The 24,067-nt window shown below is 48.9% G+C and overlaps 2 protein-coding genes across 9 annotated transcripts; one reads left to right on the top strand and one right to left on the bottom strand.

Annotated features, from left to right (window-relative positions):
* Positions 1–3,041: 3,041 nt before the first annotated feature.
* On the bottom strand, positions 3,042–15,148 carry AHSP (alpha hemoglobin stabilizing protein). Of its 2 annotated transcripts, none has more exons than XM_082431210.1 (3): positions 11,017–15,148; positions 3,653–3,731; positions 3,042–3,405 (listed from the first exon to the last, which is right to left on the bottom strand). In XM_082431210.1, exons 2-3 carry the CDS (start codon positions 3,725–3,727, stop codon positions 3,172–3,174), a joined length of 309 nt encoding a protein of 102 aa, XP_082287336.1. In that variant the 5' UTR covers positions 3,728–3,731; positions 11,017–15,148; the 3' UTR covers positions 3,042–3,171. The 2 variants fall into 2 exon arrangements, with proteins under 2 accessions (XP_082287336.1, XP_082287335.1); XM_082431209.1 differs by lacking the exon at positions 11,017–15,148 and adding an exon at positions 10,103–10,239.
* On the top strand, positions 10,269–24,057 carry RUSF1 (RUS family member 1). Of its 7 annotated transcripts, none has more exons than XM_082431199.1 (13): positions 10,313–10,666; positions 10,877–10,991; positions 15,166–15,211; positions 16,835–16,867; positions 16,950–17,055; positions 19,283–19,384; positions 21,510–21,580; positions 21,660–21,844; positions 21,926–21,983; positions 22,361–22,431; positions 23,108–23,251; positions 23,362–23,439; positions 23,770–24,013. In XM_082431199.1, exons 1-13 carry the CDS (start codon positions 10,367–10,369, stop codon positions 23,826–23,828), a joined length of 1,368 nt encoding a protein of 455 aa, XP_082287325.1. In that variant the 5' UTR covers positions 10,313–10,366; the 3' UTR covers positions 23,829–24,013. The 7 variants fall into 7 exon arrangements, with proteins under 7 accessions (XP_082287327.1, XP_082287328.1, XP_082287329.1 ...); XM_082431198.1 differs by having other exon boundaries at positions 10,315–10,666; positions 23,919–24,057; XM_082431202.1 differs by lacking the exon at positions 23,108–23,251 and having other exon boundaries at positions 10,311–10,666.
* The last annotated feature ends 10 nt before the right edge of the window (positions 24,058–24,067 follow it).

Here is a 24,067-nt window from a genome sequence, read left to right as displayed (position 1 = left end):
TTCAGGTATTGAATAGAGGTGGTGTCAGAATGAGAGTGAGAGTCAGAGTCAAGGTGAGAGTGCATATACACTTCAGGGTCAGAGTGATGGTTATAATCAGTGTTTAGGTCAAACTGAGGGTCAAGGTCAGGGTCAGGTGAGGATGAGTGTGACAGTCAAGTTCAGTGTGAATGTCAAGTAAGGGTCAGGGTGACAGAGATTCAATGGCAATGTGAAAATCGGGGACGTGGGGAGGGTCAGGGTAGGATCAACATCAGAGTAAGGCGGGGTCATAATGAAGTCACAATTGGGGTCAGTGTCAGGTTGAGTGTCATGTCAGTGTAATAGTCAGGATCAGTGTGAGTAAGTAGTTCAGGGTCAGGGCAAGGTTAAGAATCAGTCAGGATTAGCATCAAGAGCAGACTCAGGGTGAGGGTCAGGGTGAGAGTCCTTATAACTTTCAGGGTCAGGGTGAGGTTCAGAGTTACGTACTATGTGAGGTTAAGGGTCAGAATATAAGTCAGACATGAGGGTCAGAGTCAGGTTTAGGAGCAGAGTGCTTATGTGTATCAGGGTCAAAGTCAACTTCATAGTCAGTGTCTAGGACAGGATATGTCTGTCAGTCAGGGTCAGAGTAGAAGTCAGAATCAGGGTCAGGGTGAAAAGTAGGGTCAGATAAGGTTCAGGGTCTAGTTCAGCATCAGGATCAGTGTGAGAGTAAGAATGAGAGATAATGTCAGTGTGAAGGTCAGGGACAGTGGGAGGGTGAGGGTGTTTGTCATGGTCAGAATCAAGGTCAAGTGAGAGTGGATAAGCGTCAGAGTCAGGGTGAGATTAAAGTTAAAGGTGAGGTTAAAGTTCACAGCTCTAGGGGCAGAGTCAATGTCAGGGTGAGGATAAGGGCAGGGTTATGGCTATAATATTTCACCTTTTGTTTACAATCTTATTTCTAGTATTAATTCAAGTACTGCTGTCAAAGTAAAAGGAGCATTATTCTTCCTGCTGATTCTGGTTAATTTTTCTGCGGGAACAGTAATGGATTTGGGGTACTCACTGGCCCAGTAATTTTAATTGTATTATTATGGACCATCAGATCCAGATAATTCATACCACTAACTCTGAAAAATCGAAATATTCCAAATTTTACTTCTTTGTAGATTTACTGCCAGATGCTTGGATGGTAGGAATTCAAGAATATGCAGAGCAATTTAACAGATTTCTGGCCTAAAAAATGTTTTGCAACTTCTCAATTTCATACAGTTAATGGAATGGTCGGAATGGAATTTAGATGATGAGAAACAGTTGGCTTACAGCTTCAAGGCTAGATAGTTCCAAATTTATAGAAAGTTTACCTTCATTAATGGAGCCAAAATGGCTTCTTCCTCTTCTTTTTTTTTTTTTAAGAGAAAAGATATTAAATTATTTCTCGGTCTAATCTCTTTAAGCACTCAGTGTGTTTTCACAGTGCAAGGGGAGGAACTGCTCTCAGCCAACAATTTACCAGTGATTCCGACACACACAAAGCAACTCCAAATCACCATGCTTTATACTTACTTTTAACTGCTGCACTGGAAAAGAAAAGGAAGGTGTAAATGAGGACAGATGAGTTTACAGGGACTCCATCTTTGCCTTTAAATTAATCTTTGTTCTTGGGGGCAGCAGGGGATAAAAAAGACAGGAAAAGACGTGGCTTCTGACCATACTTTTCAGCTATGCTTCCAACAGCAATGGGGTTAATCTAATATTTTTTTCATGTGGTACCTCTGTCTCTCTCTCTACCCATGCACAGCAGTCCGGGTCTTTCTGCACAGGTGACGCTACTGACTACTATCCCCCCTGAGCAGGCCCTGGGTCCCCATTAACGGGCTGAGACGTTCTGATGGGCGCAGTTGGAAGGCCTTGGCCTCAGCCTGGGCCACCAGTCACACGGTAGAGGTGCTCGTTGCCTAGTTACCTGGAGGCCGCTACTCTCTTGCAAGGTCTGGGGCCTCCACATACCCCAAGTTTGGAAGGATGGCTGGGGTTACCTAGCTCATTCCCTTTGGACCTTGAACTGGACTACAGAGGCCCCAAAAACCAAAAGTCGGAGGTGGGAGTGCACAGATCCGAAATGAAGGCTCGCTGTAGGTTGGAATGAGAAAACACCCCTTCTCTATCCTCTCGCCAACGCGGTAGAGACAATCACCAGGAGAACTCCCCATTCCCTCCCCCTGCGCGCGCCGAGCACAGCATCTGATTGGTGCGCCCTGCCCCCGAGCCCCGTCCCTCCTGCCCTGCGCCCCGAGGTTTTAGGTAAGGGTCTTCCAGCCAGCGGACCCTTCCTCATTCTCCCTAAGACCTTCATTTCGCTTTTTAAAAGCTCGAGAGCCTGGCCCGGCCCTTGTTCCACCCTAAAGCCCTAAAATAAGGAGGCCTAGGGTCTGGAGGTCGTAGTGAAAGGGGGTCTAGTCCGGGGAGTGACAGGAGAAAGCTGGGGCGGCAGGGACGGCTGGCAGGAATCTTCGCTTCCCAAGCCTGGGATCTGGGGCTGAGGGGTGATAGAGCCAAAGGTTTTCCCGTCTGAAAAATAAGGGGTGTGCTGAATAGTTCCCAAGACCCCTTCCAACTCTAAATCAAGCGGTACTCCCAGGAGGTGTTCTGTGGTCGTCTTTAGAGTTAGAAGATCCTATAACGTTGTTCAAGCTGGGGCCAAGGGCAGCGGATTGGAAAATTGAGGCGGGAGGACTCTTGATTCCATCTAGTGAAGGATAAACAAGACTGGGAGATTTCAACAACTGTCTTCTAGACAGCATGTCACAGGGCCACAGTTTCTGGAGAGCCTCTATCTCCCTCGTTTTGTCTACGAACCCTTCCCCCGGTCCCTCAGCACTTATTCTTTAGCCTCTGCTGGCTGGCCCCTCCTTCAGGCTATTTTAGTGCTGCCCAGTGGTTACTTAAGGCTGCAAACCTCTGCTCTAAGGAATTAGATCTCCAAGATCATATCTAGGAAGCAGGGTGAGGGAAAAGGGACCAACTGTCTCCACGAGGCAGCGATGGAAACCAAAGAGCCACAGAGCCAGGAAAACCAACAAAACAAGTACTGGTCTTTATTGAGGTGTCAGGGTGCAGTAACACCATGAAGGAGCAGAGCCTGAGGCCTTGAAGAACACAGAGGCAGCATTTAAGGGTCTCAGACAAGCCTGGGTCTCCCGGCTAGGAGGAAGGCAGCCTGTGATCGGGTGCTCCCAGGGACTTCAGGAAGTTCCTGTATTTGTCCAGGAAAGAGGCAGACAGAGTATCCAGCTCTTGCCGAAGTTCCTGCACAGCCTTGTCCTGCTCTTGCTGCTCCCCCACCATCTTCTGCCTGTAATAGTTGATGTAGAAGTTCACCCAGTCGTTCACCACAGTCACCATGGCTTCTTCAGGGACAGCAGGATCCGAGAAGACCTGGGGGGGAGGGTGGGATTGGGATGGGGGAGGTCAGGATTTGGCAAGGGAGACCACGCTCGGCCATGTGATTCAGGAATAACCACAAACTCTGACATCCTCAATTCTCTGATTTGCATTACCTGTCTTTAGTTGTTTCCATCAACTCAACCATTACCCTCCCAGCTCCACATTATTCTCCCTTCTCTGTCCTCTCCCACCTCCCAACGCTCCAGGCCTGTCCTCTGAAACAGAGCACCAGACTTACCTGCTGATTTAGCAGAATGTTAAATTCCTTTATTCCTGTAGCAATGAGATCCTTATTGGTTTGAAGAAGGGCCATCTGCCTGATTAGAGAAAGAGATGGAATTTAAGTATCTTTTTCCCCCAGGGTATTTCCCCCAATCTCCTCACTCCCCTTAAGCATCCCTGGGGCCCTGCAGGGTCACCTCCCCTCCACCACCTTTCAAACCCTGCCCTGCTCTGAGATCACATTTCCCCCAGGTTGGCTCACTGTCAGGTCCAACAGTGCTATGTACAGACGTCTCACCCACACTTTTCAGGGTCTGGATGTCCCTCTGTGCCAAGCTAGAGGTAGACAAGGAGTCCAGTGTCAGCCAAAGAGGGAAACGCCCTGCATTTAGGTCCTGAGGGAGGGTGATAGGTCAACCAGGGGAGGGGAAGGAGGGAGAGGCTTCCCTGAAATTAGAAAGATAGCAAAGCCAAGAGAACAGATAAGTGGGGAGACCCAGAAAACCAAACCAGGGAAAGAGCCATGCCCTCTCCCCCATAACCCAGAATCCAGGCTCCAAATGCTAACAAAACTAACACTAACTGTTAGATGCCCTGTTATGAGAAAGGCACTTTTAAAATCATCCTAACAAGTGGTGGCAATTATTCTCCCAATTCATAGGTGATATATTAATAGCAGCTAACATTACAGTTATCATTTGTGCCAGGCACTGTTTCAAGCAAGTATTAAGGTATTTATTCTTGGGAGTTCCCTGGTGGCCTAGTGGTTAGGATTCAGGGCTTTCACTGCCATGACCCGGGTTCAATCCCTGGTCAGGAAACTGAGATCCTGCAAGCCACATGGCGTGGCCAAAAAAAAAAAAAAAAGTATTTATTCTTATAAAAACTCCTGTTAGGCAAGTTCCAATAATAGTCATATTTTGCAGATGAGCCATCTGTAAGATGGGGGGGACTGGACTCTACTAGGCTGAGTTCCACAGGAATGGAGACACATGTGTCTTATTCTCTAACATATCATCGGGTACTTAACAAAGCAAAAATACTCTTTTTCTTTTTTTAAAATATTTTCCTGGGCTTCCCTGGTGGCACAGTGGTTGAGAATCTGCCTGCCAATGCGGGGGATACGGGTTCGAGGCCTGGTCTGGGAAGATCCCACGTGCCGCAGAGCGGCTGGGCCCGTGAGCCACAATTACTGAGCCTGCGCGCCGGGAGCCTGTGCTCCGCATCAAGAGAGGCCGCAACAAGAGAGGCCGCAATAGTGAGAGGCCCGCGCACCGCGATGAAGAGTGGCCCCCACTTGCCACAACTAGAGAAAGCCCTCGCACAGAAACGAAGACCCAACACAGCCATAAATAAATAAATAAAAACAAATACTTAAAAAAAAAAAAAATTTTCCTAATGTTTTCCATTTTTAATAGATTTTTTCAAATTTCAAAATCACCATATACTAATTGAAATAAGTGAAACAGTATAAAAATTCACACTGAAAAGTGGATCATTTTTGCTCCCTCCCCCGACAAAGTAACCAGCATTCAAGATGTGTGTATTTGCTGTCACATCTTCCTCCATTCAAAAACCAGTTTTCAGGGGCTTCCCTGGTGGCGCAGTGGTTGAGAGTCTGCCTGCCAATGCAGGGGACTCGGGTTCGAGCCCTGGTCTGGGAAGATCCCACATGCCGCGGAGCAACTGGGCCCGTGAGCCACAATTACTGAGCCTGCGCGTCTGGAGCCTGTGCTCCGCAACAAGAAAGGCCGCGATGGTGAGAGGCCCGTGCACCGTGATGAAGAGTGGCCCCCGCTTGCCGCAACTAGAGGAAGCCCTCGCGCAGAAACGAAGACCCAACACAGCTAAAAATAAATAAATAAATAATTAAAATAAAGGAATTCCTTTAAAAAAAAAAAAACCAGTTTTCATAGGCACCTATACACTCATGGCTTGTTGCTCTGCTTTTTTGCTTTTAGCATTATCTTAATTAATACACAGCAAATTAACGTCCTTTTGGTGTACAATGTTTGGATTTTAATACGTAGATTCATGTAACTACCACCACCATCAGGATACAGAACATTTCCATTGCCCCAAAACTCCTTCGTGCTACCCCCACTCTCATCCCTAAATCCTGCCAACCACTGATCTGTTCCCCATCACTACAGGTCAGTGTTTTTGAGGATGTCCTGTGATGGAGTCATACAACATCTAACCTTTGAGACTGGCTTCTTTCACTCAGAATAATGCCCTTAAGCTCCATCCAAGTTGTTTCAAGTAGCAGTGAGCTGTTCCTTTCCATTGCTAAGTGTGCATCGTATGGATGTACCACAGTTTGTTTATTCATTGACCCACTGGAGGACATCTGGATTGTTTGCAGTTATTGGCAAGCATGAATAGAGCTGCTACAAATATTTGTGTACAGATTTTTGTGTAAACGTGTTTTCATTTATTTAGGGTAGAAAGTATTTGTTACCACTAGGTCAGGAAACTGAGATCCTGCAAGCCACATGGAGAAATAATTGCAATATGATCTGACAAAGAAAATGTATACAGAATTTAAAACAAACTCTTAATAGTTCAATAATAAGACAACTCAGTTTTTTTAAATGGCCAAAAGATTGGAACTGGCACTTCACAGAGAAGATATGCAAATAGCCAATAAGCACATGAAGAGATGTTCAACATTATTACTCATCAGGAAAATGCAAATGAAAGCTATAATGTGATGCCACTACATACCCACTACAGCGACTGAAAGTTAAAAAGACTGATTAAGTGTCGGTAAGGATAGGGGACAACTAGAAATCTCATACATTGCCAGTGGGAGGGTAAAATGAAATGTCTGAAAAAACAATTTGGCAATTTCTCATAAAGTTCAACATACACTTACCACATGACCTGGCAATTCCACTCCTAGGTGGAGTCCATACACATCTACAAAAATAATTACATGCAAATGCAAATGTTCATAGCAGCTTTATTCATAATAACCCAAAACTGGAAACAACCCAAATGTCCAATAACCAGTGAGTGCATATACAAATTGTGGCATATTCATACAATGGAATACTACTCAGCAATAAAAAGAAACAGACTAATGGTACTCATGACAACATAGAAGAATCTCAGAATCATTATGTTGAGCAAAAGAAGCCAAGCATGAAAGCCCATATACAGTATAATTCCATTTCTATGAAATTCTAGAATAAGCAAAAATAATCTATAGTGACAGAAAGCACATCAGGGGTTATCTGCGATCAGAATACAAGAGTGGACATTAAAATGCACAGATGCCCAAGAGAACTTTTTTAGATAATGGGAATACATATCTTGACTATGACAAGCATTCTTATATACTGTTAGTAGGAGTGTAAATTGGTAAAGCTTTTTAGAGGGATAGTTTGACAATACTTGTTCAAATTAAAATACACATACCCTTCAGCCCAACAATTCTGCTTTGGACTCATTTTAAAGAAATATTCATATTCAATGTACAGAAAGGCCTGTACAAGGAATTTATCATACCTATTTGTAATAATGAAAAAAGCAGTATGGGGATCTTTATAGAAACTATGGCACATTCACACCATGGCATGACATGCAACTATTAAAATAAATGAGGTAGCTACATATGTGCTGATAGGAAAAGATCTCAAAGATAATGTTAAATGAACTATAATTAGAGCAGGCCACCTCAGGCTGTGAGTATGGGAGAGGGGATTAAATGTAAAACTGTATTTCTCTCTCTGTGTTTCTCTCTGTCTCTCTGTCTCTGTCTCTCTCTCTCTCTCTCATGGTAAACAATGTTTACTTCTGGGCATTGACTGGTATTTGTTGGAAAATGGAAAGAGGGATAAATGTTAAGGGAGAATTTGACCTTCTCCATCTATATTATTGTTTGAATTATTTTACAGCGAGAATGTATCCTTCCATTATTTTTATAATACTTAACAAGAATACAAAATAAAAAAGAAAGAAACAAGATGGTATAGTTCTAAAACCATTAGCCTCAAATTGGACACCTGCCTCAGGGCCTAGAAGAGTAGCACCTTCTCACTAAATATCTGTTGAATGAATAGGAGAATGAATGCTTTTGCCACTTTTCAGCTCTGTCACCTTGATGAAGTCACTTCACACATGCAAACCCCAGTTTCTTTGTTTAAAGGAGGAATGAAATAATACCTATAAGGGTTATTGAGAAAATAAATTCATTCATTCCACAAATAGGTATTTGGCACCTGCCTTGTGCCAGGCTCTGGGAATACATCAGTGCCAAAGACAAAGTTCCTCTTCTCTGGGAGCTTATGTTCTAGTGGGGGGAGTGAGAGGATGAACTGTAAGGGGTGAAGTCTGAAAGATGAAGCAGGGCCCAGTCTACAGAGCTTCATGGGCCATGACAAGAAGTTTGTGTTTTATTTTCAAATATGAAGGAAAGTCATTGAAGGGTTTGGAGGAGAATACTGCAATCCTCTTCCATAAAAGTAACAGGAAGCTGCTGAAAGTTTTCGAGCCGGGGAGTTTTAAACTGTGTAGGGAGTAGACCATAAGCGGGCAGTTGTGGAAGTGGGGAGATCAGTGAGGATAAAGTCAAGGAGATGAGCAGCTTGGAGTGTTCTGCCCGGTGCTTACTATACTGCTGAACGCAGGCTGCCAAGAAGTCTCATGGGGTAGGGGAAGAGGAAGCATCCCTCATCTCTTTGTCAAGCCACTGATCTGGACACTGGGGTTGCAAAGAAGTGTATGAGCCCTCGTCAGGCACTTACAGTCCGCTTGGGAAGACAGGACTTAGATACCTAATAAAAGCAAGTACAAGCTGGCTCCAGAAAGCATATGCTAAGCGTTACATAAGTTCTACAGTGAACAAGGGTTGCCATGGTCTCTGAGCAGGGAGAGGTCAATGTGGACAAAGATGGTCAGTAAAGCCTAGAGGGTTGGTAAATAGTGTGACCGTATTTCTCAGTTTGCCCAGGATGGCTCCAGTCTGTTAGCCCGATGTGATTATTAATGGTGCCTCCTTTAAAAACACTCTCAAAAATCCTGATTTGGGGAATTCCCTGGCGGTCCAGTGGTTAGGACTCGGTGCTTTAATTGCCATGGCGCCGGGTTCAATCAATTCCTGGTCTGGGAACTAAGATCCCGCAAGCCGTGCTGCACAGCCAAAAAAAAAATCCTGGTTTGGACAATATGTCATATAGTAGTGCTGGTCATGAGGGCCATATGGAGCAAAAGGCCTCACATTTGAATACTTGACATTAACTCCAGATAATGGTCAACACTTAACTAGCATGTACTATGTACCAAACATAGTTTAAGAGCTTTACACATATGACTCATTTAATCCTCATCCCAACTCTATATGGTAGGTACTAGTATTATTCCCCTTTTACAGGTGAGGAAACTGAAGGACAGAGTGTTGAGAAACTTGCCCAAGGTCTCACAGATACTAAGTGACAGAACCTGCATCCAAACTAAGGCCCTCTGGTGGAATTCATTCCTGGAGGTTAGTCTCAGTTCAATATACCCACAGAAGCTAACATTTAAAATATTACATGTTTGTATCCCTTCAATTTTTCACTCTCACAGGAACCAAACAAACAAACAAAAAATCAAATGCCCTGGGTCTACCTCAGCCTCAGAGACTCTGTCTAGGTTTTAGGTAAGGTGAGGTGGGGTGGAATAGCATTCCAGGCTGAGGTCCAAGAGAAAGATGATAGGTTGGGAGAATCAGAAGTTTCAAGCAGGGAATCAAACTGTGAGGGTCCAAGAATGCTGGGCTAAGGAACCAGGATATTTTAGTTTCTGAAGAAAAGAGGACGCTTTTAGCAAATTTCTATTTTGAAGGCAGCACACTGCACTAGATGGGAAGGAGAAAGGGAGAGAGGGAAAGAGAAAAAGAGGTGAGTTTGGAGGGAAACACTATCTTTAGACTTTCCCCCCAATTTCATAGACCCTCTCCCCCAGTAAACACAGGAGAACTTCTTGCCTATTTCTCCTATTTGCTGACACTATTCACTACAATCCCTTGATTTTCTCGTTCCTCAGGTGTTCTTAGGATCCTTTCAGAAATAATACTCTTCCAGTCGGGAAAGGCTGAAGGGCAGAAAATTTCTAGTGGAGGGCCAGAGACGCCCAGAAGGAAAACAAAAACCCCAAAAACCACAAACAAACCAAAAGGGAAGCTATACAGGGCCTCAGGGATCATCTGGTCTAACTTCTCATCGTGCATGCATTCATTCATAAATATTATCTCTTTTACGCACCTACTATGTGTTGGGTACCGGGGATAGAATAGGAGTAAAATACAGGCCCTGGCCTCACAACAAAGAAGCCACCCGAGGACCAGAGAGGGACACTGAGTTGCCCAAAGCCACACAGCTAAAAACTCTGTGGCCGCACCGGGTCTCAACACGATTCCCTAGGGACGCCCTCTTCCCTTCTCCCCATAACTGTAAGTCGTGGGTCACAGCAAAGCAGGTACCTTCAGGGTTTGGCGGGCCAAAGGGCTCCCGCGGCCCCAGACAAGATGCTACAAAAAACCAGGACCGGGACCAGCCCCGAGGGGTCGAGGCGGGGCCGGGAGGTCGGAAAGGAACCATCTGGTTCCTGGGCTGGCTGGAGGAGTACGCGGAGGAAGGAGGCCCTTCCGCGAAGGAATAATGCCCTTCTGCAGCCGCCGTAGCCGAGCCGGACGCGTCTTCCGGCCACGTTTCTCTTCCCGCGGAACTAAAGGGAGGAATCCAGAATGGCATATGTCTCCAGCATTGAGGCCCCACTGTGCTCCGAGCAGTTCGGCTCCGGGACGGCCCGGCGCTGTCGCGCCGCCGCCGACGGGAGCCTGCAGTGGGACGCCTGGGGGCGGCGCTGGTGGGCGTTCTCCGGGGCCTTCACAGCGAAACCCGGAGGACGAGATGGGGGCGAAAGGGTGGCTCCCGGGACGGCCGTCCCACCTCTTTCCCGGCTCCTGGCTGTCTTCCTGCCTCAGGGCTTCCCCGATAGCGTCAGCCCGGACTATCTGCCCTACCAGCTGTGGGATTCCGTGCAGGTCAGCCCGGCCGACTGGGGAAGGGAGCGACATGTAGCCGGGGCAGGGGAGACAGCGCGCCACCTCTCCCTCCCCACTTACAGACTGGACACTGAGGCCCAGAGCCGAGCTGTGACACGTCCCAGGCCACACACCCGGGAGAGCTGATAACAGGTCTTAGACCTCCATGCTCCTGCGCCCACTCCTCACCCCACTTCTTTTCTTCTCCAGGCCTTTGCTTCCAGCCTCTCGGGTTCCCTGGCCACCCACGCAGTCTTGCTGGGCATAGGGGTAGGGAACGCAAAAGCCTCTGTTTCAGCTGCCACGGCCACCTGGCTTGTGAAAGGTGAGCTGGACCCCGGGAGTCTCACCGATCGCTCCTCTCAGCTCTGCCATTTCTCTGTCCACTTTTTCCTTCGGCTGGGAAGCCCAGCCCCTCCTTTCCCCTTTTCCCAGTGTTTTGGCGCCTAGCTCTGGGCTCTGATGAGTATGTTTATTTACGCATTCCTGTCTGATTAGATTCGGGAGCCAAGCCTCCCCACTTTCTAGAAGAGTGCCTTGTACCCCGTTAAAAAACAAAATTCAACTGAGTAAATTTTAAAGATTTGTATTGGCTTTATTGACGACTGACTAGTAACCCATGGCGGGAACACCCTCATCCCGCCCACTAGCCTGGGTAGCTGCACTCCGTTCCCCATACGTACTGGGCAGTGTCCCTTAATCATCTGGAGCCCAGATCCCTAAGTAAACCGTCCCCTCCCCTTTACTCCTAATCTGTGGAGGACTGCCTAAGAGTTTGGTCATTGAATAAAACTGCCAACTGCCTTGGGTGTGGGAAATTAGTTAATTCTAGACAAAAACAGTTTTGTAATAGGTCCTGAGTGGCAGAGAGGAGGTTTGGGGAAGGATGAAAAGCATTTTATATCCTCTGGGATACTAGATGATGCCATGAATAAGAACTATAGTAACTATCTGTTGAATGTGTACCGCTTTTTGAAAAACCACTAACGGGGGGGAGAAAAGATACGGTTTGGTACCGTGCTACCTAGAGAGTGAAGTAGAGAAGAAAAGGGAAACTGTCCACATCAGGAGGGCCCATGGCTCTCTCCACCATCCTTTGTCTTTCACTGTTGTTCCCAGTGGCGGTTTAAATCAGACCCAAGGTAAGGCTCATTCTACACCTGACATCAGCCTGGCCACAGCTCTGGTGAGCCTCTGTGGACCTTTTGGAGAATCTGGAGGCTCCTGCTTATACCCTTACCATTAAGACGAGCATACTGTCCAAATGTGAGTCACTGCTGGAAAGAAGCTCTTTCTCTGAGACTGCATATCAGTGAAGAAGTGGTGGTGATCTGTGCCTCTTGTCCTAGTTGTCTCTTCTTTTAATAATAATAGTTCCCTGAGCAGTACTTACCGTGTGCCGGTCTTTAAATGTCCTGACTCAGTTTTCACAATAGTTCTGAGACGGGTATTGTCATTATCTCCATTTCATAGATGGGAAAACTGAGGCACAGAATGGTAACTTGCCCAGGGTCACGGATGTGAACCCAGGAGGTTTAGTTCCAGAGTACATTTTCATACCACCACACTGTGCTTAATTTGGATCTTTTCCATTACTCTTCTATTGGTTAATTGTTTGGAATGCAGTGGGAGCTTGGGTCAGTAGTTCCATGTCATTTCTAAGCACCCTAGTCTTATCACCAACATGTTGCTTATGTATGTCTTCAGCTCAGGCAAGTTACTAAGAAAAAAATAAGACCATTTTAAGATGTGGAAAAATATCCTCTTACTTTAAAGCCTGTTGTTGATATTAAAGGAAACCCCCTTAATTAGAAAGGATATTACAAACTTGTTTCCATGAAACATGGGAAATTTGTACGCAGAGCTTTATATAAGAAACTCCCTTGGAATTTTTTGATGTGGTCACTTTTAGTTATAGATCTCTTAATAGAACATGATGTTAATTGTCATAACTAGCAATAGTAATACTACTAGCAGCCGATATTTTGCCAGCTGAGTGTATGCCAGGCATTTTGACATGTAATATGTAACTTAATCTCTGCAGCAGCCATATTAGGTAGATGCCTTTACGAGTACCTTTTTCAGAGGGGGAAGCTGAGGCACAGAGAGGTTTAGTAACTTGCCCAAGGTCACACAGGGCCAGGATTTGGACCCAGGCCCACTGACTTCTGTGTCCCGCTCTTAACCACCCACTCTTTGGCCAGTTAGGATTTCAGAGTGGAGCCGAGTACAATTTATGGACAGTTGATCCCTTACTAGGACTCAAAATTTTTAGATCTTACAGCATGGCCAGTTGTAAGTGAGGCAGAGAGGAGCAGGTGGGAATTAAGTTTCCTGGTCTAGTGGCCAGTGTTGACTTTCAGATAATAGGGAGGATGTATGTCACTGCATCCTACTGCCAACCTCCAGTTTCTGACAAGGGCCCTGCAGACTGCCTCCGATGAAAGATAAGAGTAGGCCCCTTTCTTGTGTGAAGGACATACATACCTGATTGGCTAAGACTGTGCAGTCGGAGGGAAGAAAAATAGTCTGGCCCTGTGAGCTCTCAACCAGTAAAAGTAACCTTGCCACGTTCAGAGTCACTAAAATGATCCAATACAAAAATCTTGAACAATGAAAATTTTGTGTAGAATTAAAAGTACTTGAAAGGAAGAGGGTGGGTGAGTGACAGCGGGAGGAGGCTTCTAAAGCCACCCTGGGAAGTATAACTTCCAGGGACAGAGGGGACAGAAATAGAGAAGCCGAGCAGGCCGGATGGGAAATGTGTTGTACACACGCCTCCGAATGAGGCAGCTGCTGCTCAGCCCCAGCCAACTGGAGCGGTAAGGGGAAGCAGGCCTGGTGCTGCCGTGTCTTCAGGTTCTTCTCGGAAAGCTGTAAATCCAGATTTTCTTGTAAAATGCCCCATTTTCGTTTATCAATCTTCGAGCTTCAGTTGCTTCATCTTCGAAAGGGGATGATCCCTCAAGCTTGTAGGATTGTTGTGACGATTGAAAGACACAGGTATTTCAGGTTTCTGCCAGAGTGCTTAGCGGTCTCCTTCAAGTCCAAGGCTGGGTAAAGATGTCTAGCTAGAAGGGGTCAGTGCCCAAGGATGGCCGCCGTGGCAAGAGGAGAACGAGGAAGGCTGGCCCATGTCACCACCTTTATATGTCGTGGGACGTTCTCATCCCTCCTGCCCACAGCCTGGTTCTCCTTCGTGCAGTCCCCCACTTAAGGGTCCCTGCCCTCAAGCTCAAACAAGCTAAGGGTCCTCTGCCCGCTCTGCCTGTCCTTCCCGGTGCCCGCAGTGTGAGGCCTTCTCAGTTTGATTCTAGAACACTCCTTCTTTTTGATCCCCCTGCTGGGCTTAATGAGTACTACTCTCAGTATAAGGTAGGGTCTAAATCAGTGGTCGGCAGACTTTCTGTAAAGGACCAGACTGTAAAGATTTTACACTTTGCAGGCTGTACAGTTTCACTTGCAGCAACTTGATTTTGCCATTGTGTTATGAAAAAAGCCATAGACAGTCTGGAAACAAATGGCACAGCTGTGTTCCAGTAAAACTGTTTACAAAAACGGCGTAGAAGCCCATAGACCACCGTTAACTGACCCTTGGTCTAAATCAGTGTTTTTTGTAGTGGCTGCTGTCTGCTTTTACACTGGCTTTTGAGCCTGGAGCCATGACTCTGGCTCACTGTGGTGCCCCCCAGGCCTCACGGCAGTGGGTAGCCAAGAAGCACTTGTTGTGCAAGTGACGGTCTAGTGGATTCCAGAGACTTCTCTGACTCTCCCTAGTCTGAGGAGGCCTCTCCCTCTGCCCCACACTCCCAGCTCGCTTGTCACCAACCTGCAGTTCAAATCCTTTTTATTATTTATACTCTGATGACCACCTGTGAACCCACTGCGCAACCTAAGAGCTAGAATATCAACAATAACCTCTGAACTTTCCACACAGAATTTCCTGCTTTTTAAAAAAATAGTTTTACCGTATAGATATATATATGCAAACACTATATTGTTTAGTCTCAGTTGTTTTCGAGCTTTATGAAAAGTATACTGTGCTGTATGTAGTCATCATGACTTACTTTTTCATGCAGGATGATAATACTAGGATTCATCCATGCCGATGTGGGTAATTGTGGTCCATTAGATTTTCACTGCTGTCTAGTACGCCCCTGAGTAAATGTACCAGAATTTGTTTATGCATTCTCCTGTTGATGAGCATTTGCATTATTCCCAGTTTTTTTCTGTTATAAACAATGCTGCAAAGAATATTTCTGGTCCGTGTCTCTTGGTGTGCATGGGTACCTAGTTCTCTGGGGTACATGCTGAGGGACTGCTAAGTCTAGGCACTTCTGACCCCATAATGCAGCTACGTCTGTCTAGAACTTATCATACCAGACTGAGCTCCCAAGGGCAGCGATCCAAGGTGGAAAGACATCTCAGTGCCAGGCTCTGCCAGGCCCTACAGCCCCCAAGGCTCTTGCTTGTTCCTTACCGATGCCTCTCTCCCCCAGATTCAACTGGCATGCTGGGCCGCATCATCTTTGCCTGGTGGACGGGGTGAGTTTTTCTTCCCAATCTGCAGACTTCTAGCCACTCTCCCTAGACAGGAGTCATGTCTTTCTCAGCCCTGGCTGTATTTTCAGCTCCCCCTCTTTCCTACCAGTCTCCAGGGGCGGGGAGATTTAGCAGGTATATCAGAGCTGAGGAGTCTTTAGTGAGTACCCAGTACAGGTGACTTGCCCAGGGTCACCAAGCAGTGAAGCCACAGAGCCATTACCAGGATGAGATCTGCCTTCAAGAGCACCGATTTGCCCCTCTGCTGCCCATCATGGAAAAACACAGGGAGCCACAGGCTCTGAGCATCTCTGCTGGCTTGTTAAAAGGGAAGCTTGGATGGGACGGTGCTTAGCCCAGAAAGAATACCTTTACTCCAGAGGCTACTGTGGCGGTTTAGATACTTGGTTGGACTTTGCTGAGTGGGGAGTGGGCTTGGGTAGGTCATCAGGATCCCTGTCCGACATGGGATCCACATCACCATTTATCTAGAAGGGATTGAGGGTCTCGTGCTGCCTGCTTCCTCCTTGAGTCACTACTGGGTGACCTCAGGAGTGAGTTAGTATCTGCCATCAGTCGTGCTTGTGAGGTGCAGTGAGCTATGTAAAGAGCTTAGCACATAATAAGTGTTCAGTAAACACCAGCTGCAATTACTAACCCTAACTGGACCTCACCAGCTCTCTGTGTATCCTCTCTAATCCTTATAATAACTGTGTAGAGTAGGATTGAATGTTTACCTTTTCCAGATATGAAGCAGACCAAGTCACACAGCTTGTAACTGGTGAGATGGGATTTGAACCTAAAGCCTGTGGTCTTTCTGTGGCATCAGGCAGAGCCCAAGACCAGGCCCACGTGTGCTAGTCCTGCCTTTGCCGTATATTCGTTCCATCAGGAGTTCCCCATGTGCGTCCCATGCCCCATCCAGGAATGCTCCCTTTCCCTCTAGGAGATTTCAAATTAAGGGTCAGGGCTAATGCTGCAAATTCTGAGCTGGGCAGGGGGCTGCAGCATCTCCTGCCACTGGGATCTTGGAGAAGTAGTCTCTGGGGGTTTGTGCAAGGGCCAGGGTGTCACTCGGCCTGCAGAGGAGGGAACCATCTGCGGCATCGTGTTATAGAGATATCCTAGGCTGGACGTCAGAGCCTGGCTCTTTCGGCCTTTTCCCCCCACTCCCATTTGATCCGAGGGAAGTCATATCCCTCTCTGGGCTAGTTGTCTATAACATGCAGGGTAGTGTTTACACTATATTGTTTATGGAATATGTGGACTTCTTGCTGGTACCTTCTATGAAGCAGAAGGAAGAGGAGGGGAGTTGGCAGAGGAACGCAGGGATGGCCTCTCTCCCAGGAGGACCCGAGGGTGGGGAGCAGCCACAGGACAATCAGTTTTTTCCTTTGGTGCCTCATGGGTTCGTAAGGGGGAAATATGAGTGACCACTGAAGGTCCTCCCAGCTAATGGTGGCATTTCAGGCAGCAGTGACAGGGTGTGGGGACAGATGTCTGGCTGGGGTGTGGGTTTTCCTGAGCCCTCCGGACCTTACCAAGGCATAGGAATGGCCTGCACTGCCCACAGGCTGTGTTTTCTCCTTAAATCCAAATTGCAAACCAATCTCTCCTCCCCCACAGGAGCAAAATGGACTGTAATGCCAAGCAGTGGAGGTGAGAAGGGGCTGGAACCGAGGGGAGGGGAGTCTTCTAGTATGAAGGTCTCTGACCTCTGACCTCTTATCCCTTCCCCCAGGCTTTTTGCCGACATCCTCAATGATGTAGCCATGTTACTCGAGATTATGGCTCCCATATTCCCCATCTGTTTCACCATGACCATCTGCATCAGCAACCTGGCCAAGGTACCCACCTCTGGGGCACCCCTGTACCCAAGATACCTGCCCTGGTGGTGCTGTGTGCGGGCTCACTTGGGGCCCACAGGGGATCCCAGCCTGGGCCCAGTGTTCAGGGCATTTCTAGAAGAGTGAAGAAGTTCAGATGTTTCTTCTGGGACTCAGTCATGTATTCTGATCCTCCTCCAGCCAGACAGCCTCTAGAGCCTCAGAGAGTCAGTCTAAGGCAGTGTCTGGAGCCATGGGACTGGTGAGGGAGCTCTGAGCTGAAAGAGAGTAAGGGTGGTCCAGTGTCAACATCTTGGGACCAGCTCCCTGGCTACCTTTCATTCTTTCAGTATAATATTTAGGGTGCCTACTGCATGTTTGGCACAGAATACAGGCCCTCCCATCTTTGAAAGAAAGCCACACATAGTTAAATATTTATCAAGTGATAGCTATAGGTATTCCAGATGAGAAGTGTAGGGGGCTGCAGAAGGGTTCAGCAGGAAATCTGGCCTGGTCCAGGGATGCAGGAAGGTCTTCCCTGGGGCTGGGTCCTGAAGTATGAATGTGAGGTACAGCGTGGGCATTCTGAGCAGAAAGAACAGTGCAGGTCAAGGTCCAGTGGCAAGACAGAGCACAGACCGGACAGCAAGGCTGAAGGGGCGATTGGGGTGAATCCAAGCTCTTCTATGCCAGGCTGCTCACCCTCATGATTCCTTCAAGTTGGCCTCATCCAGATGAGGAAACTGAGGCCTAGCAAGGTTCGGTAAAGAGCTCAGCCTGTCTTCGCCACAGGGTTAAGAACCTGGCACAGAGTAGAGTCTTAAGATATGTAAGACCCATCTTAAAGGCCCATCCATCTGTTCAAAATCACTTGTGTTTCTCTGCTGGGCACTACTGATATTTAGGAGCCAACAGTTCTTTGTGGTGGAGGCCACTGAGCTTCCCTGGCCCAGGCACTAAAGGCCATGAGCCCCCCCTCCCCCTCTAGGGCAGGAAACCACAGAGAAACCAAGGATTGTGACCTCTGCCTAAATTCTGCACTAAGCTCCGCCTTGGGGGCCTCAGTCTCTTCATCTGTCGAATAAGGGAGTCGAACAGGGCCATGAACTTCCCCTTCCCCACCTTCCCGCCCCTCCCTAGAGTTCCAGCACCTCCATCCCCGAGGTACACCAACCAGAAGCCTGGTTGTCATCCATGCCTTCATCTCCTCCCCCTTTACCTGTCACCCTCAGCTAAACCTCCATTCATGTCTGTTATTTGCCCTCTTAAATCTCTCCGGTCCTTTCACGCCTCCATCCCCATGTCACCTGGTGGTTCCTTGCTGCTGAAAAAGCACAGTTATTTCCTAGGTCATCTCCCTGCGTCTATTCTCACCCTTCTTCAGTCCTTCTCAGAGCAACCCCATAGTCCTTATTAGAGTGGAAATCAAATCTGGTCACTTCCCTGTGCCCATTGCTCTTGGTATAAAGACCTTAACCAGGCTTGGTAAGTTCTATGTGATCAGGTCCCTGCCCATCACTCCAGCCTCATTTTGATCCACATTCCTCTTACCTTCAAACAGACACTGCCTATGTAATAACTAGTTTATTTGTTTACAATCTGATGATTTATAAGCTTCACGAGGGCAGAGGTTGTATTGAAGTCTCTCATAGCACCTAAATCTGTATCTGACATCTAAAAGAGATTTGATAAACATGAACGAAGTCAGTGACCCTAATCGATGAGCTCTCGCATCTCAGAGAGAGAGCCCTAGGAGGTCAGGGCCACTGGTGTGGGTTTTGAACTGGCCTGGAAGGCTTGGCTAGGCCTCGACTGGGGCAGGAAGAGAGTGGAGTTAGTTCCAGGCAGGCAGAATGTAAGCACCAAGTCGGAAACCGGACTTGGCTCTGCAAGGGGGAGGGTGCAGCCAAAGCAGAAGTTGGAGGCTGCGGAGGTTCTGGGCTAAGAATGGTCTGTGGACCTCCACCTTGCGGGGAGAAAGTGAGTTTCCTTGGGGCTGGGTCCACGGGGTGGAGTGACAGGCAGACCTTCAGTTTTCTCCTGGAGCAAGACAGGGGAGGTGGGCCTAGTGGAAATGCGGGGTGAGAACAGGAGACCAAGGACAGCATTCAGGGTTTTGCTGCGGGGTGGCCTGAGGCCTAGTTCTCTTAAACTGATTTGAGCCATTTATTTGGCTCACCCACAGAAACTCCTGTGTTGCAGCAGATTATGGCCACGCTGACTTTCACTCTTCCCTTTCCCCACCCAGTGCATTGTGGGCGTGGCTGGTGGGGCCACTCGGGCCGCACTGACCATGCATCAGGCCCGGAGAAACAACATGGCCGACGTGTCAGCCAAGGACGGCAGCCAGGTGAGCAGCCAGAATTGCAGGGATGGTGGGGGGAGCGCGGATGTACGGGACGGGGGGCAGACATCAGACCAAGCCACGATTTGGGCATATGAAGAGAAGCACCTGAGTGCTCCTGCGGGGCGGGGTGGGAGACAGACGGGAGCAAATGTAGCTTCTCCCTGCTCTGACTCTTAGGATAGGTAGTCGGTGTGAGGGCTTGGGTGCGGGCGCGGGCTCGGGCTCTGGCAGCAACAAGTCCAAGCTGGTCATCTCAGCCCTTGCCTGCTGCCCGTGAGGCCAAGAGGGAGCCCTTGCCCTGGACCTCGCCCTCTCTAGGCAGAGCCCCGCCCTGGGAGGTGCGTGTTCTGACCCCATGAGACCCCATGTGTTAAAGCGCCTGGCAAGTCAGAAAGTGCTCAGCATGTGAGGAGGCCGGAGTCACTGCCGAGGCCTCCGCTGGGCAGTTTAGCAAAGCCCTTCCGGCCCAGCCCTCACCTGACCAAAGGAGCCTGAAGTGGAGGTGGAGGCACCCTTAGGCTGAACCCTTCAGGTATCGCCTCCCTCCGTACCCCGGTGCTAAGTGCCTATGTGCACTGCATCATTTACCTCTCATACCAACCCTGTAAGGTGGATACTGTTATTATCTCTCTTTTACAGATGGGGAAAGTGAGGCCCAGGGTGGTCACAAGTGTGATGGTTTTCTTTGCCACTGAAGCAATTTAGAAACCTCTGTTCTCTCCAGTCCTACTTTCTGGCCTTCTCTTATATTGTTTTGTTAAATAGAACTTCATTTAAAAAAAAAAAATTGACTAACTCCCTTCAATAATATTAACACAAGCTAATGTTTTTTAAACATTAACCATGTGCCAACTATTTCATTTGTATGAACTCATTAAATCCTTACAATGGTCTTGTGCAGGGGTGTTCATTGTTGCCACTCTACAGATGAGGGGAAAAAAGGCACCGAATGGTTGAGTCTCCCTGGGTCCCCATGGGCACATCCCTTCTCCCCGGAAATGGTTGGATGAGTTCTTCCCCATTATCACTTCCACAGGTTGTTAGGGAGGGGAAATAAGTACAACCAGCCCCGTGCCTGCTGTCTCACCTGCCCTCTTTCTAACCCCCAGCCCCTTCCACCCCCGGATGCATTTTGCAAGGCCCCAGGGCTTCCTCAATTCACGGAGGCAGTAACATCATTGGGGCAACTGAGGCACGTGCTCAGCCCCAGACTAGGCCCCTGCTTTCTGCTGATGTTGCTTTGCTGCCACTTGATGTGGCTGCCGGAAACGACTGTTCCCACCCGGGGGAGGGGAGGTCCCAAGGCCCCTGATCCCCAGTTTACTGTCACACCCACAGCCTTTATTTCCACGGCCCGCCCCTTTGCCAGGACGACTGGGTAAGAAGAGCTGCAGTCTCAGGCCCCCTCTGCGCCAGAACCGACTCTCCCGGGGAACCCCGTAGTCAGGGACACCAGTCCAGACTCCTCCTCTCTCATGATGAGTTGGGGGGCGGTGGCCAGGGGTCTTCTCCCCTAGGGTAAGCTCAGTCGGGCCATCAGAGGGGTCTGATAATATTGATTCTCAGGGGAAGTTTGGATCCTGTGCTTTTCTTCCTGGGTGGTTCCTTGACTCCTTTGCAAAAGTATCTGCTGGTTACTGGGCGGATGGACCTTTTTTTCGTTTTTCTGTTTTTCGGGGTTTTTTATTTGTTTTGGCCACGCTGCATGGTTTGCAGGATCTTAGTTCCCCAACTGGGGATCGAACCCATGCCCCCTGCAGTGGAAGCGTGGAGTCCTAACCACTGGACTGCCAGGGAATTCCCTTTTTTTTTTTTTTAAACCACCAAATAAAGTAGTTGTACTCTGTGGACATTTGCTTGCCTGAGTGTAGGGCTACACTTTGACTCTTGCAAAAGAAAGAAAGCATGTTCCACAGGCATTCCAAGGGCATTGCACCTCCCTGGGCAGAGAAGCAGCTGGTATCTTAAATGACAGCTCACTCATCAAAAACGTTAAAAATTTCCTAGGCACCCTTATCAGTGTAGGGAGTGTCTGGGGCAGGGAGGGGTGTGGTGAAATGCACTCAGGGGTATTCATTCTGGCCTGGAGGGGAGCCCTCCAGCTCGCATCCCCTCTGCCATTTTCCAGGAGACGCTGGTGAGCCTGGCAGGGCTCCTGGTCAGCCTCTTGATGCTTCCCCTGGTGTCAGATTGCCCTAGGTAAGCCAGGATCAAGGGCAGGGAGGAGGCGCCCCGCTGGGCCTCTGCTCCCATTGACCACCTCACTCTGTCACCCCAGCTTAAGCCTTGGCTGCTTCTTCTTCCTCACTGCCCTCCACATCTATGCCAACTACCGGGCAGTCCGGGCCCTTGTCATAGAGACCTTGAACGAACGCCGGCTCTGGTTGGTCCTGAAGCACTTCCTTCAGCGGGGAGAGGTACTTGGCCCCGCTTCAGCCAATCAGATGGAGCCGCTGTGGACAGGTGAGCCAGCCCCTCGGTTTCAAGTCTCCTATGTCTCCTAGTCTCCCCCTGCCTGGGCCTCCTGACTCCAGCTTCCCACAGGTTTCTGGCCATCTCTGTCTCTATCCCTGGGGGTCCCCCTACACCGTGTGACTTCCAGGTGAGTGGCCCAGCGTCTCCCACCCATCACCACTGTCACGCCCTCCCCACACGGGCTCCCTGTTCTGATTATACACTGGCCTCCCCCAACCAAGCCCCACCTCTCTGGTTCTTTATTTCCACCGAACAGACTTGGGCGTCAGTGTGGGTGCTTGAGGGCAGCAGGTGTATAACATGAAGTAGATATAAGGGATCTTATATTTGTTGGATGCAGGAAGAAACGAAGGGTTGATGCGGGAGAGGGGTAACGGCTGAGGGATGGATGGCAAGGAGGTGCAGGACGGTTAGGGTTAACAGTTAGGTGGCTGTGCAGTTGACTGGGTGGTCACTGCTGCCTTTGTCTTCTCCTCCCCCACTGCACGCTCTTCTCTCCTTCAGTGTCTTTGAGCTGCAAAAGCTGGTTGAGGGGCACCAAGAACCCTACCTCCTTCGCTGGGACCAGTCACAGAGTAAGTGTGCCGCGTTCCCCCAGCTTCAGACTCACCCTCCTGGGCTCAGCCTCTCATTCCTCCAGCCCCAGGGCCCCAAGCCCTGGACACGCGCTGGACAGTTTGGAGTCTGCCTAGTGTCCTGAAGGGAGCTCTAGACTAAGATTGGATGCATTCAGATTATAGCTACATGCCCCAGTGAAGTTCCCTTTTCCTCTCTGTAAAATGGCGCTAACAATACCTGCCTTATTAGCTGCAGGGTTTTTATGAGGATCAAATAAGGTGACGATGTAAAAGCACTTTGTACATTGCAGCACACTCAGGTAAGATTAAGACCTTTGGTTATCCCTGAGGAACCACTTTCCTCTCCTATCCGGGGTCACCTCTTGAGGAAGCATGTACTGAAGTTTACTGGTCTGCTGGTCGTGTGTTAAAAGCTGCTTATTCTCACTAGCCATTAAAGACGTGCAAAATAAACCCACCTCAGGGAGCTGCTCTGAAGTTGTATTTTGGAAATTACTTGGCCAGAGCACTGGGGAGCAACATGAGATGAAGTTGGAAAGGAAAGGGTGAGAGATGGCCTTTCATGCCAGGCCAAGGCCTTTGGGCCAGACAGGGATGAAGCAGGCTGGTAGGCCTGAGCGTGTTTGGGGAGGTGGCCCTTCCCTGGTACCAGTCTGTCCCTGGGTCTCTCCAGACCAGGTACAGGTTGTCCTGAGCCAGATGGCAGGCCCTGAGACCATTCTAAGGGCTGCCACTCACGGACTGGTGCTTGGAGCCCTGCAGGGAGATGGACCCCTCCCAGGAGAGCTGGAGGGACTGAGGAACCGAGTACGAGCTGGTAAGCGCCTCACAATCTAGGCTGCTTCTGACTCAAAGCGGGGTGGAGAGAGGAAGGACCCTGTTCGGCTTGGGGAACCCAAGAGCTTCTGGTTCTTCACCCAACTCCAGGTCCTGAGAAAGAGAGCTGCGTCATCGTCAGGGAGACCCACCAAGTGTTGGACAAGCTATTTCCAAAGTTCTTGAAAGGTAATATCCTTCTGCTTCATGGCTCCTAGGCCTTCTCCCAGAGGCCCTGTCTACCCCCATCCCCACCCCTTCACCTGGAGGGTGGAAGACCTGGGTTTCTCTCTGTGATCTCTAGTCTGGACCTCAGTTTCCCTGTCTGCAGGATGGGGAGGTTAGGATGGTCTCTGAGGCGCTGTCAGAGTTGACAGACTGTGGAATCCCAGTTGGCACTGGAGAATGGTGGTGGGGGCGGGGAAGGCTCACAAATGACTGATGATGCTCTTTCATTTAGCACCTACTCCGTTCTGGTCCTTTTTCATGTGCTGCTCAATGAATTCTTGCTGCAACCAGATGAGGTTTTAGGCTCATTTTATGCCAGAGATTACCCAGCAGAGGCAAGGGGAACCTGAGCAGTACACCCAGCCTGTGCTGCTCCTTCCCCCTCCCCGGGGTCAGCCCAGAGTCTCCTCCCCAGCAGTATCCCTATGCCCTCTCCCCAGGACTGCAGGATGCGGGCTGGACGACTGAGAAGCACCAGCTAGAGGTGGATGAGTGGAGGGCCACGTGGCTCCTGTGTCCAGAAAAGAAGCTCTTGTGAGCAGCCCGGCCAGAGGCCCAGGTCCCAGGACAGGAGCCTGGAGCAAGGACA

The sequence above is a fragment of the Balaenoptera physalus genome (genome assembly GCF_965194825.1).
Source record: "Balaenoptera physalus genome assembly, chromosome: 16".
NCBI lineage: Eukaryota > Metazoa > Chordata > Mammalia > Artiodactyla > Balaenopteridae > Balaenoptera > Balaenoptera physalus.
This window is presented reverse-complemented; position numbering and strand designations above follow the sequence as displayed.